The 23,042-nt window shown below is 45.7% G+C and overlaps 1 protein-coding gene across 1 annotated transcript in view; it reads left to right on the forward strand.

Moving 5' to 3' along the window:
* Positions 1–23,042, forward strand: part of mbd2 (methyl-CpG binding domain protein 2) — a 97,478-nt gene that overhangs the window by 4,669 nt on the left and 69,767 nt on the right. Inside the window, exon 2 of the mRNA XM_071342144.1 lies at positions 12,995–13,157. Within this exon, the coding sequence (XP_071198245.1) occupies positions 12,995–13,157 (163 nt within the window). The remainder of the gene's footprint in view (positions 1–12,994; positions 13,158–23,042) is intronic.

Raw genomic sequence — 23,042 nt, forward strand, 5'->3', positions numbered from 1 at the left:
CTTTTCATAGCCGATCATTAAGAGTTGAAAACAGCAGGTCTGGGACAGGTAGGGGTTCCATAACCGCAGGCAGAACAGTTGAAACTGGAATAGCAGCAAGGCCAGGCGGACTGGGGACAGCAAGGAGTCACCACGGCCGGTAGTCCCGACGTATGGTCCTAGGGCTCAGGTCCTCCGAGAGAAAGAAAGAGAGAAGGAGAAAATTAGAGAGAGCCAAGATTTTCAAAATGTTCATAAATGACAAGCATGGTCAAATAATAATCAGGAATAAATCTCAGTTGGCTTTTCATAGCCGATCATTAAGAGTTGAAAACAGCAGGTCTGGGACAGGTAGGGGTTCCGTAACCGCAGGCAGAACAGTTGAAACTGGAATAGCAGCAAGGCCAGGCGGACTGGGGACAGCAAGGTGTCATCATGCCCGGTAGTCCTGACGTATGGTCCTAGGGCTCAGGTTCTCAGAGAGAAAGAGAGAATGTGGAGACTATATACAGGGGGTACCGGTACAGAGTCAATGTGGAGGCTATATACAGGGGGTACCGGTACAGAGTCAATGTGGAGGCTACATATAGGGGGTACCGGTACAGAGTCAACGTGGAGACTATATACAGGGTGTTACGATACAGAGTCAATGTGGAGGCTACATACAGGGGGTACCGGTACAGAGTCAATGTGGAGGCTATATACAGGGGGTACTGGTACAGAGTCATTGTGGAGGCTATATACAGGGGGTACCGGTACAGAGTCAATGTGGAGGCTTTCCACTTGTTGTATTCGGCGCATGTGACAAATAAAATTTGATTTGATTTGAGATGGAGTTCCTGTCTTCTTCCCACATCACCTCAGCCAGTCCCAGAGATGTTCCTGTCTTCTTCCCACATCACCTCAGCCAGTCCCAGAGATGTTCCTGTCTTCTTCCCACATCACCTCAGTCAGTCCCAGAGATGTTCCTGTCTTCTTCCCACATCACCTCAGTCAGTCCCTGTCTTGTTCCCACATCACCTCAGTCAGTCCCAGAGATGTTCCTGTCCTCAGTCAGCCCCAGAGATGTTCCTGTCTTCTTCCCACATCACCTCAGTCAGCCCCAGAGATGTTCCTGTCTTCTTCCCACATCACCTCAGTCAGTCCCAGAGATGTTCCTGTCTTCTTCCCACATCACCTCAGTCAGTCCCAGAGATGTTCCTGTCTTCTTCCCACATCACCTCAGTCAGTCCCAGAGATGTTCCTGTCTTCTTCCCACATCACCTCAGTCAGTCCCAGAGATGTTCCTGTCTTCTTCCCACATCACCTCAGTCAGCCCCAGAGATGTTCCTGTCTTCTTCCCACATCACCTCAGTCAGTCCCAGAGATGTTCCTGTCTTCTTCCCACTTCACCTCAGCCAGTCCCTGTCTTGTTCCCACATCACCCCAGTCAGTCCCTGTCTTGTTCCCACATCACCTCAGTCAGTCCCTGTCTTGTTCCCACATCACCTCAGTCAGTCCCTGTCTTGTTCCCACATCACCTCAGTCAGTCCCTGTCTTGTTCCCACATCACCTCAGCCAGTCCCAAAGATGTTCCTGTCTTCTTCCCACATCACCTCAGTCAGTCCCAGAGATGTTCCTGTCTTCTTCCCACATCACCTCAGTCAGTCCCAGAGATGGAGTTCCTGTCTTCTTCCCACATCACCTCAGTCAGCCCCAGAGATGTTCCTGTCTTCTTCCCACATCACCTCAGTCAGTCCCAGAGATGGAGTTCCTGTCTTCTTCCCACATCACCTCAGTCAGTCCCAGAGATGTTCCTGTCTTCTTCCCACATCACCTCAGTCAGTCCCAGAGATGTTCCTGTCTTCTTCCCACATCACCTCAGTCAGCCCCAGAGATGTTCCTGTCTTCTTCCCACATCACCTCAGTCAGTCCCAGAGATGTTCCTGTCTTCTTCCCACATCACCTCAGTCAGCCCCAGAGATGTTCCTGTCTTCTTCCCACATCACCTCAGTCAGCCCCAGAGATGTTCCTGTCTTCTTCCCACATCACCTCAGTCAGCCCCAGAGATGGAGTTCCTGTCTTCAGGCTGTGGGAAGGTAGGCAGGACTGAATACAGGTATCTGAGGCAGAGGGCGAGAGTCGGCTGTTGTGAGACTGTGGGATCGGGCTCTGTGTGTTAGGCTAAGTGGATAAGGTTTGTGACAAACATGTTTTTATGAGTAGTCGTTCTCTAAGTGAAGTGGGCCTACTCGCCATTGTTGACACTTGAAAGGAAACTTGAGGTGAATTGAATCTCTTCAGAGTGAGAGTGAACTCCACTAGACTCTTTGCCCTCAGAGGTTTGTAGAACAGTAACTGAGGTCAGTAGTAAATATCAGAGGTTATGGGATTACTACTACTCAGTGCTAGGTCACACACACACACACACACACACACACACACACACACACACACACACACACACACACACACACACACACACACACACACACACACACACACACACACACACACACACACACACACACACTCTCGCTCTCTCTCTCTCTCTCTGCCTGACTGTGAAGCTGAAAGAGATGCTACAGAACAACATGTGACCATGCTTACCGGGCTATAGAATGAAACCATGTGACCAGGTGTAGGCTACTACTCATTGGTTTGGTAACTGGCAACTGCTTGGTATCCGACCGCAAGGCGCTACAGAGGGTAGTGTGTACAGCCCAGTACATCACTGGGTCTGAGCTCCCTGCCATCCAGGACCTCTACACCAGGCGGTGTCAGAGGAAGGCCCTAAAAAGGGTCAAAGACTCCAGCCACCAAAGTCATAGACTGTTCTCTCTGCTACCGCACGGCAATCTATGCACCAAGTCTGGAAACAACAGGACCCTGAACAGCTTCTACCCCCAAGACATAAGACTGCTAAATAGTTAGTTCAATAGTTAACCAATAGCTACCCGGACAATCTGCAGTGACCTTTTCTGCGTTAACTCATCACATACGCTGCTGCTACTATTGACCATCTGTCACTTTATTCCTAGTTATATGTACATATCTACCACAGGAGGTTGGTGACACCTTAATTAGGGGAGGACGGGCTCGTGGTAATGACTGGAGAGGAATCTGCAGTGACCTTTTCTGCGTTGACTCATCACATACACTGCTGCTACTGTTTATTATCTATCCTGATGGCTGTTGTTTACACCTAACTTATACCTATATTTACCTCAATTACCTCGTACCCCTGCACATTGACTCGGTACTGGTACCCCTTGTCTATAGCCAAGTTATCATTACTCAGTACTGGTACCCCTTGTCTATAGCCATGTTATCATTACTCAGTACTGGTACCCCTTGTATATAGCCAAGTTATCATTACTCAGTACTGGTACCCCTTGTCTATAGCCAAGTTATCATTACTCAGTACTGGTACCCCTTGTCTATAGCCTAGTTATCATTACTCAGTACTGGTACCCCTTGTATATAGCCAAGTTATAAATTACTCAGTGCTGGTACCACTTGTTATATAGCCTAGTTATCATTACTCAGTACTGGTACCCCTTGTATATAGCCAAGTTATCGTTACTCAGTACTGGTACCCCTTGTATATAGCCAAGTTATCGTTACTCAGTACTGGTACCCCTTGTATATAACCTAGTTATCATTACTCAGTACTGGTACCCCTTGTATATAACCTAGTTATCATTACTCAGTACTGGTACCCCTTGTATATAGCCAAGTTATCGTTACTCAGTACTGGTACCCCTTGTATATAACCTAGTTATCATTACTCAGTACTGGTACCCCTTGTATATAGCCAAGTTATAAATTACTCAGTACTGGTACCCCTTGTATATAGCCAAGTTATCGTTACTCAGTACTGGTACCCCTTGTATATAGCCAAGTTATCGTTACTCAGTACTGGTACCCCTTGTATATAGCCAAGTTATCGTTACTCAGTACTGGTACCCCTTGTATATAGCCAAGTTATCGTTACTCACTACTGGTACCCCTTGTATATAGCCAAGTTATCGTTACTCAGTACTGGTACCCCTTGTATATAGCCAAGTTATCGTTACTCAGTACTGGTACCCCTTGTATATAGCCAAGTTATCGTTACTCAGTACTGGTACCCCTTGTATATAGCCAAGTTATCGTTACTCAGTACTGGTACCCCTTGTATATAGCCAAGTTATCGTTACTCAGTACTGGTACCCCTTGTATATAGCCAAGTTATCGTTACTCAGTACTGGTACCCCTTGTATATAGCCAAGTTATCGTTACTCACTACTGGTACCCCTTGTATATAGCCAAGTTATCGTTACTCACTACTGGTACCCCTTGTATATAGCCAAGTTATCGTTACTCAGTACTGGTACCCCTTGTATATAACCTAGTTATCATTACTCAGTACTGGTACCCCTTGTATATAGCCAAGTTATCGTTACTCAGTACTGGTACCCCTTGTATATAGCCAAGTTATCGTTACTCACTACTGGTACCCCTTCCCGCTGAAAAACAGTCCCTTGCCGCTGAAAAACATCCCCACAGCATGATGCGGCCACCACCATGCTTCACCGTAGGGATGGTGCCAGGTTTCCTCCAGACGTGACGCTTGGCATTCAGGCCAAAGAGTTCAATCTTGTTTCTGATGGTCTGAGAGTCCTTTAGGTGCCTTTTGGCAACTCCAAGTGGGCTGTCATGTGCCTTTTACTGAGGAGTGACTTCCGTCTGGCCACTCTACCATAAAGGCCTGATTGGTGGAGTGGTGCAGAGATGGTTGTCCTTCTGGAAGGTTCTCCCAACTCCACAGAGGACCTCTGAAGCTCTGTCAGAGTGACCATCGAATTCTTGGTCACCTCCCTGACCAAGGCCCTTCTCCCCTGATTGCTCAGTTTGGCCGGGCGGCCAGCTCTAGGAAGAGTCTTGGTGGTTCCAAACGTCTTCCATTTAAGAATAATGGAGGCCACTGTGTTCTTGGGAACCTTCAATGCTGCAGAACCTTTTTGGTACCCTTCCCCAGATATGTTTCTCGACACAATCCTGCTCTACGGACAATTCCTTCGACCTCATGGCTTGGTTTCTGCTCTGACATGCACTGTCAACTGTGGGACCTTATATAGACAGGTGTGTGCCTTTCCAAATCATGTCCAACCAATTGAATTAACCACAGGTTGACTCCAATCAAGCTGTAGAAACATCTCAAGGATGATCAATGGATACAGGATGCACCTGAGCTCAATTTCGAGTCTCATAGCAAATAGTCTGAATTCCTATGTAAATAAGGTATTTCTGTTTTTCCTTTTTTATACATTTACAAGGATTTCGACAAACCTGTTTTTGCTTTGTCATTATGGGGTATTGTGTGTAGATTGAAGAGGAATTTTATTTATTTGATCAATTTTAGAATAAGGCGGAAACGTAACAAAATGTGGAAAATGGGAAGGGGTCTGAATACTTAATGAATACACTGTACCTAGGTAGCGAATGCAGCTAGCTAGTTCAGCCAACTTAAACACGCAGCTCAAACAGAGAGGGATGTGCTATGTTAGCTAGCTGGCTATGGCTATTCAACGCTATAACTCTTCCAAGTCAAGGTAAGCTTTTGGTTTTATTAATTTATTGCCACAGGGCCCGGCGGTATAACTGCTAAACTGCTTGCTGTACACTGTACACTTTAATAAAGCGTTAGTTCTAGTAGCCATGTTGACTCTGACATTAGCTAATATAGTGACAAAGATGTAGTCTGTGTTTAGTGGTTATTGTATGAAAGTTTGGCTTGGAAAGGTTTTCCCACTTGGTCACAGACAGCTGTTGTCTTGTGCACGGAAGTCCACAAGCGAAGGGAAAAGGTGAGAGGAGGAGAGCGCGTAGATGTGAGAAGGAGTTATTTATATATATATATGCTGTTCGTACGTGGCTGCTATGAAAGTGAACTGCGTTTGCTGGTGATCAGGGGTGTATTCATTCTGTCGATTCTGTTGAAAAACGTTTCTTAAACGTAAGCATACAGAACGAAACGGGGATAAACATACCCTCAATGTGTCCAATTGAAAACGTTCGTTTTCAACTGTTGGACTCATGATTACACCCTAGATCAGCTAGACACAGGCAACAGTGTGCAAGGCGGTATTGAGTGTGTCTGTTACGTTGATTAGCCTACCCTTTCTCTCGACCTGTGTGCACTTATGTTGTAAACTTTCCTTCGTAGGCTAGGTTGTAGCAACCTCCTGATTTTGTATAGGGAAAATTCAAGTATCATGTAGTAGCCTCTATGGATGTTACATTGAGCTGGGTGAATGGGAAATGAATGACAGTCATCCAATATGCTGTAATAGAAATAAGGCCATGCTCATTTAAAATAAACTAAACTCGTCCTCCCTCGTCTTTAATTGGCACCGGCCGCCTCTGGTCTACACCTGTTGTTTACGAAGCATGTGACAAATGACATTTGATTTGATTTGAACACGCAACCCCCATAACACTGACAGTTTCTATGTTTGTTTTCTCTCGTTTAGGCCTTGGCCCTATGCTGCAAAATGCTGGGACTTTAGGCTGTATTTAACACTGATTATCAATGAGTATGTAGGCCTAAATCTGCCATTTTATCTGTTCACACAACAAGTCCATTGTTAGTCAGTCTGTTTAAGCGGAAGTGTGGAGGGGGACGTAGCAGAGAGAGAGAGTCGCCACGGCCATTTTGAAGAGACAACTCTCTATGCGAGTGTGAAAACCAGCTGTGTGGTGGCGACTGAAGTGAAGGGCTAACTGTGCTATAGCGAGCGCTGGCTGGCTTCAGGTTGGTTCACTCACCTCAGTGGGTTGTTCAGGCTGTACTGGACTGTACTGTAGCTTAGAGCCACGGTGAAGTTCACTGATCCTCACAACCCACTCTCTCTCTCTCTCTGCTCGGCACAGCGCTAAGCTACTGACCTACATGTCACTGTGTGCTGTCTATCTGCCTGACTGGCGTGCTAGGTAATGGCTGCATCTTTAATGGAGTAGAGTTCAGTACAATATACTGTTCTCTCTCTCTCTCATAAAGAAAAGTAGAGAGAGAGAGAGGTGTTGTCGTCCTTACTCAGTCTGTTTGCCACTCTTGGTTTGACCAACAGAAAGACGTAAACAGTTATGAGCTGAATATAGCAGTATACCAGTGGAAGGGAAGACAGTAGCAGGAGACAGTTATGAGCTGAATATAGCAGTATACCAGTGGAAGGGAAGACAGTAGGAGGAGACAGTTATGAGCTGAATATAGCAGTATACCAGTGGAAGGGAAGACAGTAGCAGGAGACAGTTATGAGCTGAGTATACCAGTGGAAGGGAAGACCGTAGCAGGAGACAGTTATGAGCTGAATATAGCAGTATACCAGTGGAAGGGAAGACAGTAGCAGGAGACAGTTATGAGCTGAATATAGCAGTATACCAGTGGAAGGGAAGACAGTAGCAGGAGACAGTTATGAGCTGAATATAGCAGTATACCAGTGGAAGGGAAGACAGTAGCAGGAGACAGTTATGAGCTGAATATAGCAGTATACCAGTGGAAGGAAAGACAGTAGCAGGAGACAGTTATGAGCTGAATATAGCAGTATACCAGTGGAAGGGAAGACAGTAGCAGGAGACAGTTATGAGCTGAATATAGCAGTATACCAGTGGAAGGGAAGACAGTAGCAGGAGACAGTTATGAGCTGAATATAGCAGTATACCAGTGGAAGGGAAGACAGTAGCAGGAGACAGTTATGAGCTGAATATAGCAGTATACCAGTGGAAGGGAAGACAGTAGCAGGAGACAGTTATGAGCTGAATATAGCAGTATACCAGTGGAAGGGAAGACAGTAGCAGGAGACAGTTATGAGCTGAATATAGCAGTATACCAGTGGAAGGGAAGACAGTAGCAGGTGACCCAACTGTGGTTTGTGACTGTTATTGATTTCACATTATAGCCAATTCAGTTGCTGTTATTCCGTTACAGATTTTTTTACATTTGGGAATAGAATTAGGAGTTTTAATCACTTAATAATTCATAAACAAAATGTATATCAGTAAAATTACTAACTAATTGGTATGTCTACCATTATTTGTTACTTCTGTGAACTTTCATTATCCTCCCTCCTCATGAGGGAGAGAAATTAGACAATATCTTACACATATGTGGGTTTTTGGTAACGAAATTACAAAGCAATATTTCTTACATTTACAGAAGATAACACATTTGTCCACTACAAAATATAAGTGTTGATATTAGTTGGGTCTTTACGTCAACATGATTGTGCTTTGATGTTTTTCTGATACCTTTTAAATACTTTTTTCTGGTAGATGTTTACTAAGACCCCCCCCCCCCCTTTCCATCAGTTTATCCAGAAATCAAAGCCTTTTCTTACCCTACATTTTTTGTTGTTGAAAAATTTCAAATCTATGCCTTCATTTCCTCAAAATATAGACTATTAGCTATGAACTCGTTGTTGCTCGTGCGGTCTTTCAGGTGGAAATACGCTATACCTCCATGCCAGGCGATCGATGGGAAGGGAAGCTGTGGGCCAGGCAAAGCAACGTGGAGTACGTTAGTAGGAAATGCGATCACTTCAGTGGAATTAATAGACCTATTTTACACCATAATGATATTTTTCTTCCACACATGCTTTGGTGCGCTGCTTCCCTCTCATCCGCCTCTGTGTTGGTATATTTCAGTATCTGTCTCTCCTATCAATTCAAGGGGCTTTATTGGCATGGGAAACATATGTTAACATTGCCAAAGCAAGTGAAGTAGATGATATACAAAAGTGAAATAAACAATAAAAATTAACAGTAAACATTACACTCACAGAAGTTCCAAAATAATAAAGACATTACAAATGTCATATTGTGTGTGTATATATACAGTTTTGTATAACCATGTGCAAATGGTTAAAGTACAAAAGGGAAAATAAATAAACATAAATATAAATAATTGTGATATTTCACCCAGTAGATATGGGAGTTGATCAAAATCTAGTCTCTCTCTCTCTCCTATCTCTGTTTGTCTCTTCTGTCTCTGCCTGTCTGTCTGTGTGCCTGCCTGCAACCCAGCTGGTGCAAAGCATGCTGTCAGCAGTGAGACAAAAGGGTGTGGGCTGGAGGAAGGCTGTGGTTACACTGGGGGAGGGGGAGGAGCAAGCATGCCGTGAAAGTGTGCCCTGCCCTTCACTCACTTCACTTAGCAGCTCTCACAACTACACACAGAGTCTGCCGCCAGGCAGGCAGGCAGACAGACTGATAGCTAGGTAGGCAGACAGAGAGCCAGCCGGGCACACAGATAGGCAGGCATAAACACAGGAAACTTCCTGACGAGCTCTCTCTACTCTCAGTTCTCCCTGAGCTGGTGTCTACGCCCAGGGAGAAGCCCAGGGAGAAGCCCAGGGAGAACTATTGAGGCTACTCTCTCACTCCATCTGCTCTGTTTCTCTGCTCCTCTTTTCCATTTTCACAGCCACTTTGCTGTGTAACTTACTGGCACACATGCACATTAGCATGATAGCTAAGCGAACGATGGGGAAACAGGCCTACATGCTGAGAATAGGACGTTGAAATTTGGAGAGATTTCTGATCTTCTTTGTTCCTTCAAGCCTGCTATGGTTTATCTGGTCAACATTACATGAAGAAAGCTAACCAATGTGGAATTCCACACCCTCAACCCCTCTCACCAGTGAGCCGTGTGGTAGAGAGGTAGTCAGTCTGAGACTGGGCTAGGGTGTGTTTGTGTCTTGGTGAGTTTCTCTGAAAGGCGTTGTTATGTGGAAGGGTGAGTTCTCTCTGGCTCAGCTTTGACTCATCGCTGAGTCACCTACTCACTCGCCCCTGAACCAAGTCACGGTCACACACTCATCTGTGTCCTTCCGACCGCTGGTCACAGAGGTGGATCTCCATGGCATTGAGTCACAGAGCCGGTCACAGAGCTAGGCGCTCGTTCCGTCTGCATATGAGAGGAGCTGAGGTAGATAGAGGAGGTTGTCAACCTCCCCGACTGTTTTCAACACACTTTCAGTTCGCCTAACGCTGGGCATATACACAACACGACTTTTCAAATCTTAACGGTTTCGATTTCGTTTCCTACTCTCAAGTGTTTTTTATTTCGTCTATCCTCAACCCCAGGATGTTGGTGCTCACGTTACACCATGATTTCCTAGTTGATCCTATCCTGAGTTTCTCGGTTGTCGTAGTTTCTCGCTTGTCGTGGTTTCTCGGTTGTCGTGGTTTCTCGGTTGTCGTGGTTTCTCGGTTGTTGTAGTTCCTCGGTTGTCGTGGTTTCTCGGTTGTCGTGGTTTCTCGGTTGTCGTGGTTTCTCGGTTGTCGTAGTTTCTCGCTTGTTTCTCGGTTGTCGTGGTTTCTCGGTTGTCGTAGGAAATAAATGCCAACACTCGAACAGTGAGCTGCTTTATTAACGTGTTACAGTGTTACAGTTTGTGCAGAAACATACAAAAAAGAGATATAATACTTAACTTCGTATTATCATTACTATTTTATATTATGTTTTTGGTTCCTGTCATTGTAGGACACAGATGTAATATTGGTGGCGTTAGTTTTGCACCCAAAACCACTCATTCCTTTCATTTACAGTGTTAAATATCACTAATATGTGAGAACAATATTTTTTGTGAACACATGTTTCATTTTGGCTTTATGATAAGGTTGGTAGCAACATGGAAAATTGTTGTGGAAATCGGTTGCAGCTCAAGTCGACTGCAGAATCCGCAATGCTCTATGGGCTGGCTGGCTAGCTAGCTAGGTAGAATACATCGCTTCAGACAATAATACCAAGACAATATCAGCATGTAACGTAGCTAGTTAGCTGTAAAATTGCCTAAACAAACTGCACTATCAATTTAGGAGTCTACAATCTCACGATGTTTCAACCTGCAGAACGATGTGCCTCAGAGTGGAGTCTAACATTTGCAATGACAGATATACTTTTGAGGAGATGGGGAACATTGCCCATGCTACATCAATGTTCTGCGCAGTGTATTCTGGTCCACCAGTCTGTCCCCCATCACCAGTCTGTCCTCCATCACCCCGGTCCACCAGTCTGTCCCCCATCACCTCGGTCCTCCATCACCTCGGTCCACCAGTCTGTCCCCCATCACCTCGGTCCAGTTTTTCCAGTTGGAGCTCATCCCAGTTGTCTTGAACTCACTGAAGTCTGAGATTTCTGAGTTTCCAGTTGTTTTGAATGCAGCAGAAGTCATTCTGGATTGACAGCATGGCCAATGTATATATGTTTTTCTTGCCCATGGTGTTGCATGTGAATGTTTATCCTTTTTATCCTCTCTTGGGTATGTGGGACGCGTCCCACCTGGCTAGCGTCCCACCTGGCCAACATCCGGGTAAAATTGCAGAGCGCCAAATTCAAAATACAGAAATACACATAATAAGCATTCATAAAATATACAAGTGTTATACATCGGCTTAAAGATGAACTTCTTGTTAATCCAGCCGCTGTGTCAGATTTCAAAAAGGCTTTACGGCGAAAGCATACCATGCGATTATCTGAGGACAGCGCCCCATGTAAAAAAGCATACAAACATTTACCAGCCAAGTAGAGGAGTCACTAAAGTCAGAAACAGCGATAAAATTAATCACTTACCTTTGATCTTCATGTGGTTGCACTCACAAGACTCCCAGGTACACAGTAAATGTTCGTTTTGTTCGATAAAGTCCCTCTTTATGTCCCACAAACGCATTTTTGTTGGTGCGTTTTGTTCAGTAATCCAATGGCTCCATGGCGGTCCCAACAGGCAGACGAATACATACTAAAAGTACCGGTAAAGTTCGTCGAAACATGTCAAATTATGTTTATAATTAATCCTCAGATTGTTTAATTGTCTTTATAATCAATAATATTTCAACCGGACAATACCGTTTTCAATAGAAAGGAAAAATAACAAATGGCACGCTCACGGGAGTGCGCCAAATCAGGTCTGCATACTTCCTCTGACCAAAATGGCTTTTTACTCGTCGTTTTTCAAAATAAAAGCCTGAAATCATTTCAACATTGTTATAGGCTGCATATGATAATACATATTAACAAACATAAATGTTTAACATGCGTAAAAATATATTGTGCTATAACCGCAGCACTTATTCGTACGACGCTGGGCTGATTGTGCCCCCCCCCCCCCCCCCTATGGGGCTCCCAATCACGGCAGGTTGTGATACAGCCTGAATTCGAACCAGGGTGTATGTAGTGACGCCTAATCTGGACGCTACTACTGGGACCCTACCAGATGAGCTAAATACCTTCTATGCTTGCTTTCGAGGCAAGCAACTCTGAACCATGCATGAGAGCACCAGATGTTCCATACGACTGTGTAATCTCGCTCTCTGTGGCTGAGGTGAGTAAGACCTTTAAACAGGTTAACATTCACAAGGCCGCTGGGCCAGGCTCTGGGTTGTGATGCCATGCTGGGTTTGACCTGGGTTATGTAGCTGGGTTGTGATGCCATGCCGGGTTTGACCTGGGTTATGTTGCTGGGTTGTGATGCCATGCCGGGTTTGACCTGGGTTATGTTGCTGGGTTGTGATGCCATGCCTGGTTTGACCTGGGTTATGTTGCTGGGTTGTGATGCCATGCTGGTTTTGACCTGGGTTATGTAGCTGGGTTGTGATGCCATGCCGGGTTTGACCTGGGTTATGTAGCTGGGTTGTGATGCCATGCCGGGTTTGACCTGGGTTATGTTGCTGGGTTGTGATGCCATGCCGGGTTTGACCTGGGTTATGTTGCTGGGTTGTGATGCCATGCCGGGTTTGACCTGGGTTATGTTGCTGGGTTGTGATGCCATGCTGGGTTTGACCTGGGTTATGTTGCTGGGTTGTGCTGCCATGCCGGGTTTGCTGCTGTTGTCAATGATCTACTGCTGTTGTTGTTGTTTGTGATCTAATGCTGTTGTTGTTGTTTGTGATCTAATGTTGTTGTTGTTTGTGTTGTCTGTGATCTAATGTTGTTGTTGTTTGTGTTGTCTGTGATCTAATGTTGTTGTTGTTGTCTTTCCTCCCCCCCCCTCAGTCCCAAAGGGAAGAAGTTCCGGAGCAAACCCCAGCTGTCCCGTTACCTCGGCAACACGGTGGATCTGGGATGTTTTGACTTCCGAACGGGCAAGATGATGATGCCCAGCAAGTTGCAGAAGAACAAACAGAGGCTACGGAATGAGAACCTCACCATCAACAAGGTACAGGTTATCCGAGGCTACACGTCAGGGTCCTGCTGTTCACTACATTCTGACAATGGACAATTTGTATTTATTTAGTCTTTATTTTAGCAGGGAGTCATATCGAGACCAAGGTCTGTTTTACACAAGATTATTCTCAGTTTCTTACTAGTCTCATCGCTGTGCTAGCAGTGGATCAGTCTAGTCTCAGCCCTGTGCTAGCAGTGGATCAGTCTAGTCTCAGCCCTGTGCTAGCAGTGGATCAGTCTAGTCTCATCGCTGTGTTAGCAGTGGATCAGTCTAGTCTCATCACTGTGCTAGCAGTGGATCAGTCTAGTCTCATCACTGTGTTAGCAGTGGATCAGTCTAGTCTCATCACTGTGCTAGCAGTGGATCAGTCTAGTCTCATCACTGTGCTAGCAGTGGATCAGTCTAGTCTCATCACTGTGCTAGCAGTGGATCAGTCTAGTCTCAGCCCTGTGTTAGCAGTGGATCAGTCTAGTCTCAGCCCTGTGTGAGCAGTGGATCAGTCTAGTCTCATCACTGTGCTAGCAGTGGATCAGTCTAGTCCCATCACTGTGTTAGCAGTGGATCAGTCTAGTCTCATCACTGTGCTAGCAGTGGATCAGTCTAGTCTCATCACTGTGCTAGCAGTGGAGCAGTCTAGTCTCATCACTGTGCTAGCAGTGGATCAGTCTAGTCTCATCGCTGTGCTAGCAGTGGATCAGTCTAGTCTCAGCCCTGTGCTAGCAGTGGATCAGTCTAGTCTCATCGCTGTGTTAGCAGTGGATCAGTCCAGTCTCATCACTGTGCTAGCAGTGGATCAGTCTAGTCTCATCACTGTGTTAGCAGTGGATCAGTCTAGTCTCATCACTGTGCTAGCAGTGGATCAGTCTAGTCTCATCACTGTGCTAGCAGTGGATCAGTCTAGTCTCATCACTGTGCTAGCAGTGGATCAGTCTAGTCTCATCACTGTGCTAGCTGTGGATCAGTCTAGTCTCATCACTGTGCTAGCAGTTGATCAGTCTAGTCTCATCGCTGTGCTAGCAGTGGATCAGTCTAGTCTCATCGCTGTGCTAGCAGTGGATCAGTCTAGTCTCATCACTGTGCTAGCAGTGGATCAGTCTAGTCTCATCACTGTGTTAGCAGTGGATAAGTCTAGTCTCATCACTGTGCTAGCAGTGGATCAGTCTAGTCTCATCACTGTGTTAGCAGTGGATCAGTCTAGTCTCAGCCCTGTGTTAGCAGTGGATCAGTCTAGTCTCAGCCCTGTGTTAGCAGTGGATCAGTCTAGTCTCATCACTGTGCTAGCAGTGGAGCAGTCTAGTCTCATCACTGTGCTAGCAGTGGATCAGTCTAGTCTCAGCCCTGTGTTAGCAGTGGATCAGTCTAGTCTCATCACTGTGCTAGCAGTGGATCAGTCTAGTCTCATCACTGTGCTAGCATTGAATCAGTCTAGTCTCAGCCCTGTGCTAGTAGTGGATCAGTCTAGTCTCATCACTGTGCTAGCAGTGGATCAGTCTAGTCTCATCACTGTGCTAGCAGTGGATCAGTCTAGTCTCATCACTGTGCTAGCAGTGGATCAGTCTAGTCTCATCACTGTGCTAGCAGTGGATCAGTCTAGTCTCATCACTGTGCTAGCAGTGGATCAGTCTAGTCTCATCACTGTGCTAGCAGTGGATCAGTCTAGTCTCATCACTGTGCTAGCAGTGGATCAGTCTAGTCTCATCACTGTGCTAGCAGTGGAGCAGTCTAGTCTCATCACTGTGCTAGCAGTGGATCAGTCTAGTCTCAGCCCTGTGTTAGCAGTGGATCAGTCTAGTCTCATCACTGTGCTAGCAGTGGATCAGTCTAGTCTCATCACTGTGCTAGCAGTGGATCAGTCTAGTCTCATCACTGTGCTAGCAGTGGATCAGTCTAGTCTCATCACTGTGCTAGCAGTGGATCAGTCTAGTCTCATCACTGTGCTAGCAGTGGATCAGTCTAGTCTCATCACTGTGCTAGCAGTGGATCAGTCTAGTCTCATCACTGTGCTAGCAGTGGATCAGTCTAGTCTCATCACTGTGCTAGCAGTGGATCAGTCTAGTCTCATCACTGTGCTAGCAGTGGATCAGTCTAGTCTCATCGCTGTGCTAGCAGTGGATCAGTCTAGTCTCATCGCTGTGCTAGCAGTGGATCAGTCTAGTCTCATCGCTGTGCTAGCAGTGGATCAGTCTAGTCTCAGCCCTGTGTTAGCAGTGGATCAGTCTAGTCTCATCACTGTGCTAGCAGTGGATCAGTCTAGTCTCATCACTGTGCTAGCAGTGGATCAGTCTAGTCTCATCACTGTGCTAGCAGTGGATCAGTCTAGTCTCAGCTCTGTGCTAGTAGTGGATCAGTCTAGTCTCATCACTGTGCTAGCAGTGGATCAGTCTAGTCTCATCACTGTGCTAGCAGTGGATCAGTCTAGTCTCAGCCCTGTGCTAGCAGTGGATCAGTCTAGTCTCATCACTGTGCTAGCAGTGGATCAGTCTAGTCTCATCACTGTGCTAGCAGTGGATCAGTCTAGTCTCATCACTGTGCTAGCAGTGGAGCAGTCTAGTCTCATCACTGTGCTAGCAGTGGATCAGTCTAGTCTCAGCCCTGTGTTAGCAGTGGATCAGTCTAGTCTCATCACTGTGCTAGCAGTGGATCAGTCTAGTCTCATCACTGTGCTAGCATTGAATCAGTCTAGTCTCAGCCCTGTGCTAGTAGTGGATCAGTCTAGTCTCATCACTGTGCTAGCAGTGGATCAGTCTAGTCTCATCACTGTGCTAGCAGTGGATCAGTCTAGTCTCATCACTGTGCTAGCAGTGGATCAGTCAAGTCTCGTCACTGTGCTAGCAGTGGATCAGTCTAGTCTCGTCACTGTGCTAGCAGTGGATCAGTCTAGTCTCAGCCCTGTGCTAGCAGTGGATCAGTCTAGTCTCATCACTGTGCTAGCAGTGGATCAGTCTAGTCTCATCACTGTGCTAGCAGTGGATCAGTCTAGTCTCATCACTGTGCTAGCAGTGGATCAGTCTAGTCTCATCACTGTGCTAGCAGTGGATCAGTCTAGTCTCATCACTGTGCTAGCAGTGGATCAGTCTAGTCTCAGCCCTGTGCTAGTAGTGGATCAGTCTAGTCTCATCACTGTGCTAGCAGTGGATCAGTCTAGTCTCATCACTGTGCTAGCAGTGGATCAGTCTAGTCTCATCACTGTGCTAGCAGTGGATCAGTCAAGTCTCGTCACTGTGCTAGCAGTGGATCAGTCTAGTCTCGTCACTGTGCTAGCAGTGGATCAGTCTAGTCTCAGCCCTGTGCTAGCAGTGGATCAGTCTAGTCTCATCACTGTGCTAGCAGTGGATCAGTCTAGTCTCATCACTGTGCTAGCAGTGGATCAGTCTAGTCTCATCACTGTGCTAGCAGTGGATCAGTCTAGTCTCATCACTGTGCTAGCAGTGGATCAGTCTAGTCTCATCACTGTGCTAGCAGTGGATCAGTCTAGTCTCATCACTGTGCTAGCAGTGGATCAGTCTAGTCTCATCACTGTGCTAGCAGTGGATCAGTCTAGTCTCATCACTGTGCTAGCAGTGGATCAGTCTAGTCTCATCGCTGTGCTAGCAGTGGATCAGTCTAGTCTCATCGCTGTGCTAGTAGTGGATCAGTCTAGTCTCATCGCTGTGCTAGCAGTGGATCAGTCTAGTCTCATCGCTGTGCTAGCAGTGGATCAGTCTAGTCTCATCGCTGTGCTAGCAGTGGATCAGTCTAGTCTCATCGCTGTGCTAGCAGTGGATCAGTCTAGTCTCATCGCTGTGTTAGCAGTGGATCAGTCTAGTCTCATCGCTGTGCTAGTAGTGGATCAGTCTAGTCTCATCGCTGTGTTAGCAGTGGATCAGTCTAGTCTCATCGCTGTGTTAGCAGTGGATCAGTCTAGTCTCATCACTGTGTTAGCAGTGGATCAGTCTAGTCTCATCACTGTGCTAGCAGTGGATCAGTCTAGTCTCATCACTGTGCTAGCAGTGGATCAGTCTAGTCTCATCACTGTGCTAGCAGTGGATCAGTCTAGTCTCATCACTGTGCTAGCAGTGGATCAGTCTAGTCTCATCACTGTGCTAGCAGTGGATCAGTCTAGTGTCATCACTGTGTTAGCAGTGGATCAGTCTAGTCTCATCACTGTGTTAGCAGTGGATCAGTCTAGTCTCATCACTGTGTTAGCAGTGGATCAGTCTAGTCTCATCACTGTGCTAGCAGTGGATCAGTCTAGTCTCTGCCCTGTGTTAGCAGTTGATCAGTCTAGTCTCATCACTGTGCTAGCAGTGGATCAGTCTAGTCTCTGCCCTGTGTTAGCAGTGGATCAGTCTAGTCTCATCACTGTGTTAGCAGTGGATCAGTCTAGTCTCAGCCCTGTGCTAGCAGTGGATCAGTCTAGTCTCATCACTTTTGTTAGCAGTGGATCAGTCTAGTCTCATCACTGTGTTAGCAGTGGATCAGTCTACATGACAACATGACAACAACATGGTAGCAATACAACATGACAACATCATGGTAGCAATACAACATGACAACAACATGTTAGCAATACAACATGACAACAACGTGGCAGCAATACAACATGACAACAACATGGTAGCAACACCACATGACAACAACATGGTAGCAACACCACATGACAACAACATGGTAGCAACACAACATGACAACAACATGGTAGCAATACAACATGACAACAACATGGTAGCAACACCACATGACAACAACATGGTAGCAACACCACATGACAACAACATGGTAGCAACACCACATGACAACAACACAACATGACAACAACATGGTAGCAACACAACATGACAACAACATGGTAGCAATACAACATGACAACAACATGGTAGCAATACAACATGACAACAACATGGTAGCAACACCACATGACAACATGGTAGCAACACAACATGACAACAACGTGGCAGCAATACAACATGACAACAACATGTTAGCAGCACAACATGGCAGCAGCACAAAACATGGTAGCAGCACCAAACATGGTACAAACATTATTGAGCAGAGACAACAGCACAAAGGGTAATGATTGAGTCTTTGAATTAAGAGATAAAGCTGTCCAGTTTGAGTGTTTGTTGCAGCTCGTTCCAGTCGTTAGCTGCAGAGAACTGAAAAGACGATAGATCCAGGGATGTGTGTTCTGGTACTGTGTTACAGTTGTGTAGTGCATAGAAAGAGAATCGATGGGAATCCATTCTAGTAATCATGTTTCTATGTTATCGGCTAGGTTATTGGTAGGTCAGAGGTCATACAGACAGAGGCTCTACTGGTGGCTCTCCTCTCACCTGCCAGTCAGTCAGTACACATCTAGAACCACATCCACCGTACACATCTAGAACCACATCCACCGTACAGTCAGTCAGTACACATCTAGAACCACATCCACCGTATAGTCAGTCAGTACACATCTAGAACCACATCCACCGTACAGTCAGTCAGTACACATCTAGAACCACATCCACCGTATAGTCAGTCAGTACACATCTAGAACCACATCCACCGTACAGTCAGTCAGTACACATCTAGAACCACATCCACCGTACACATCTAGAACCACATCCACCGTATAGTCAGTCAGTACACATCTAGAACCACATCCACCGTATAGTCAGTCAGTACACATCTAGAACCACATCCACCGTACACATCTAGAACCACATCCACCGTACAGTCAGTCAGTACACATCTAGAACCACATCCACCGTACACATCTAGAACCACATCCCACCGTACAGTCAGTCAGTACACATCTAGAACCACATCCACCGTACACATCTAGAACCACATCCCACCGTACAGTCAGTCAGTACACATCTAGAACCACATCCACCGTACACATCTAGAACCACATCCCACCGTACAGTCAGTCAGTACACATCTAGAACCACATCCACCGTATAGTCAGTCAGTACACATCTAGAACCACATCCACCGTACAGTCAGTCAGTACACATCTAGAACCACATCCACCGTACAGTCAGTCAGTACACATCTAGAACCACATCCACCGTACAGTCAGTCAGTACACATCTAGAACCACATCCCACCGTACAGTCAGTCAGTACACATCTAGAACCACATCCACCGTATAGTCAGTCAGTACATATCTAGAACCACATCCACCGTACACATCTAGAACCACATCCACCGTATAGTCAGTCAGTACACATCTAGAACCACATCCACCGTATAGTCAGTCAGTACACATCTAGAACCACATCCACCGTACACATCTAGAACCACATCCACCGTACAGTCAGTCAGTACACATCTAGAACCACATCCACCGTACACATCTAGAACCACATCCCACCGTACAGTCAGTCAGTACACATCTAGAACCACATCCACCGTACAGTCAGTCAGTACACATCTAGAACCACATCCCACCGTACAGTCAGTCAGTACACATCTAGAACCACATCCCACCGTACAGTCAGTCATACACAATCTAGTCAACAGCTTCACAGTAACATACTGATGGTAGTCAACAGCTTCACAGTAATATACAGATGGTAGTCAACAGCTTCACAGTAATATACTGATGGTAGTCTACAGCTTCACAGTAACATACTGATGGTAGTCTACAGCTTCACAGTAATATACTGATGGTAGTCAACAGCTTCACAGTAACATACTGATGGTAGTCAACAGCTTCACAGTAATATACTGATGGTAGTCAACAGCTTCACAGTAACATACTGATGGTAGTCAACAGCTTCACAGTAATATAGTGATGGTGGTCAACAGCTTCACAGTAATATACTGATGGTGGTCAACAGCTTCACAGTAACATACTGATGGTAGTCAACAGCTTCACAGTAATATAGTGATGGTGGTCAACAGCTTCACAGTAACATACTGATGGTGGTCAACAGCTTCACAGTAATATAGTGATGGTAGTCAACAGCTTCACAGTAACATACTGATGGTAGTCAACAGCTTCACAGTAATATAGTGATGGTAGTCAACAGCTTCACAGTAATATACTGACGGTAGTCAACAGCTTCACAGTAATATAGTGATGGTAGTCAACAGCTTCACAGTAATATACTGATGGTGGTCAACAGCTTCACAGTAATATACTGATGGTAGTCAACAGCTTCACAGTAATATACTGATGGTAGTCAACAGCTTCACAGTAATATACTGATGGTAGTCAACAGCTTCACAGTAACATACTGATGGTAGTCTACAGCTTCACAGTAATATAGTGATGGTAGTCAACAGCTTCACAGTAACATACTGATGGTAGTCAACAGCTTCACAGTAACATACTGATGGTAGTCAACAGCTTCACAGTAATATACTGATGGTGGTCAACAGCTTCACAGTAATATACTGATGGTAGTCAACAGCTTCACAGTAATATACTGATGGTAGTCAACAGCTTCACAGTAATATACTGATGGTAGTCAACAGCTTCACAGTAACATACTGATGGTAGTCTACAGCTTCACAGTAATATAGTGATGGTAGTCAACAGCTTCACAGTAACATACTGATGGTAGTCAACAGCTTCACAGTAATATAGTGATGGTAGTCAACAGCTTCACAGTAATATACTGATGGTAGTCAACAGACTGTATGGAAGCAGTTTGTTGATGAATGTTTGTTTATCTCAGTCGGTCTCTACGGCCCCTGGAGATCAGTGAGCTGTTGGTCGTTCCTCTGTCCTTGTTAGCCCTCTCTCTGGGTGAGCGTCCCAAATGGCACCCTATTCCCTATATAGTGCACTACTAAGCAGTACACTGTACAGGGGAATAGGGAGCATTTTGGGACGTAGCCTTGGTATCCCACTATGCCGAGAGCCCTGAGAGCGTTACTTCCCGGTCGTGGAGACGAGGCAGGCTCAACCTTGCTCTCCTCCATTCCCAGGGCGACGTGACATGATCTAGGAACACACACACACACACACACACACACACACACACACACAGAAAAATAAAACATTTTAAGACATTTTCTGCTCTTCCGCTTCTGACTGCATGTGCTGTTCCTGCAGGGAGGGGGCGTTGTCTAGGTAACCAAAGACTTGTTTGCTACAATACCTTGCTTGTTTCAGCAAGGAGCAACAAAGTTTCATCACGTTGTTTAGAGTCCATGTTACTCTAGTCCATGTTACTGTAGTCCATGTTACTGTAGTCCATGTTACTGTAGTCCATGTTACTGTGGTCCATGTTACTCTAGTCCATGTTACTGTAGTCCCTGTTACTGTAGTCCCTGTTACTGTGGTCCATGTTACTGTAGTCCATGTTACTCTAGTCCATGTTACTGTAGTCCATGTTACTGTAGTCCATGTTACTGTATTCCATGTTACTGTATTCCATGTTACTGTAGTCCATGTTACTGTATTCCATGTTACTGTAGTCCATGTTACTGTAGTCCATGTTACTGTAGTCCATGTTACTGTAGTCCATGTTACTGTAGTCCATGTTACTGTAGTCCATGTTACTGTAGTCCCTGTTACTCTAGTCCCTGTTACTCTAGTCCATGTTACTGTAGTCCATGTTACTGTAGTCCATGTTACTGTAGTCCATGTTACTGTAGTCCATGTTACTGTAGTCCCTGTTACTCTAGTCCCTGTTACTCTAGTCCATGTTACTGTAGTCCATGTTACTGTAGTCCATGTTACTGTAGTCCCTGTTACTCTAGTCCCTGTTACTCTAGTCCCTGTTACTCTAGTCCCTGTTACTCTAGTCCATGTTACTCTAGTCCATGTTACTCTAGTCCCTGTTACTCTAGTCCCTGTTACTCTAGTCCCTGTTACTCTAGTCCCTGTTACTCTAGTCCCTGTTACTCTAGTCCCTGTTACTCTAGTCCCTGCTACTGTAGTCCATGTTACTCTAGTCCATGTTACTGTAGTCCATGTTACTGTAGTCCATGTTACAGCAGAAACGGACTCAACCGCACGAATATCTGACTGTCCTGTCTTCAGTCAGTTGCCCCCCCCCCCCCTCCAAAAAGGAAATAAATAAATATTTTTTTATTTTTTATTTTATCGGTAATGCCGGTTATTTTATTTTCATTAACAGTCTTCATCCATTACAATATTTATACAGTAACTGTGCCCTAGTCTCAGGCCTGTGTTAGCAGTGGATCAGTCTAGTCTCATCTAACACCGACACATGTACGCACGGCCTTGTCCGCTACTCTCGTCAACACTCACACACAGGCCACGTTACAGCTTTTCAGCCGTCGTGTTACAGCTTTTCAACCGCCGTGTTACAGCTTTTCATCCGTCGTGTTACAGCTTTTCAGCCGTCACGTTACAGCTTTTCAACCGCCGTGTTACAGCTTTTCAACCGCCGTGTTACAGCTTTTCATCCGTCGTGTTACAGCTTTTCATCCGTCGTGTTACAGCTTTTCAGCCGTCGCGTTACAGCTTTTCAACCGCCGTGTTACAGCTTTTCAACCGTCGTGTTACAGCTTTTCAGCCGTCGTGTTACAGCTTTTCAGCCGTCGTGTTACAGCTTTTCAACCGTCGTGTTACAGCTTTTCAACCGTCGTGTTACAGCTTTTCAGCCGTCGCGTTACAGCTTTTCATCCGTCGCGTTACAGCTTTTCAACCGCCGCGTTACAGCTTTTCAACCGTCGCGTTACAGCTTTTCAACCGTCGTGTTACAGCTTTTCAACCGTCGCGTTACAGCTTTTCAACCGTCGTGTTACAGCTTTTCAACCGTCGTGTTACAGCTTTTCAACCGCCGTGTTACAGCTTTTCAACCGTCGTGTTACAGCTTTTCAGCCGTGTTACAGCTTTTCAGTCGTCGCGTTACAGCTTTTCATCCGTGTTACAGCTTTTCAGCCGTCGTGTTACAGCTTTTCAACCGTCGTGTTATAGCTTTTCAG

The sequence above is a fragment of the Salvelinus alpinus genome, chromosome 1, assembly GCF_045679555.1.
Source record: "Salvelinus alpinus chromosome 1, SLU_Salpinus.1, whole genome shotgun sequence".
Lineage (NCBI taxonomy): Eukaryota > Metazoa > Chordata > Actinopteri > Salmoniformes > Salmonidae > Salvelinus > Salvelinus alpinus.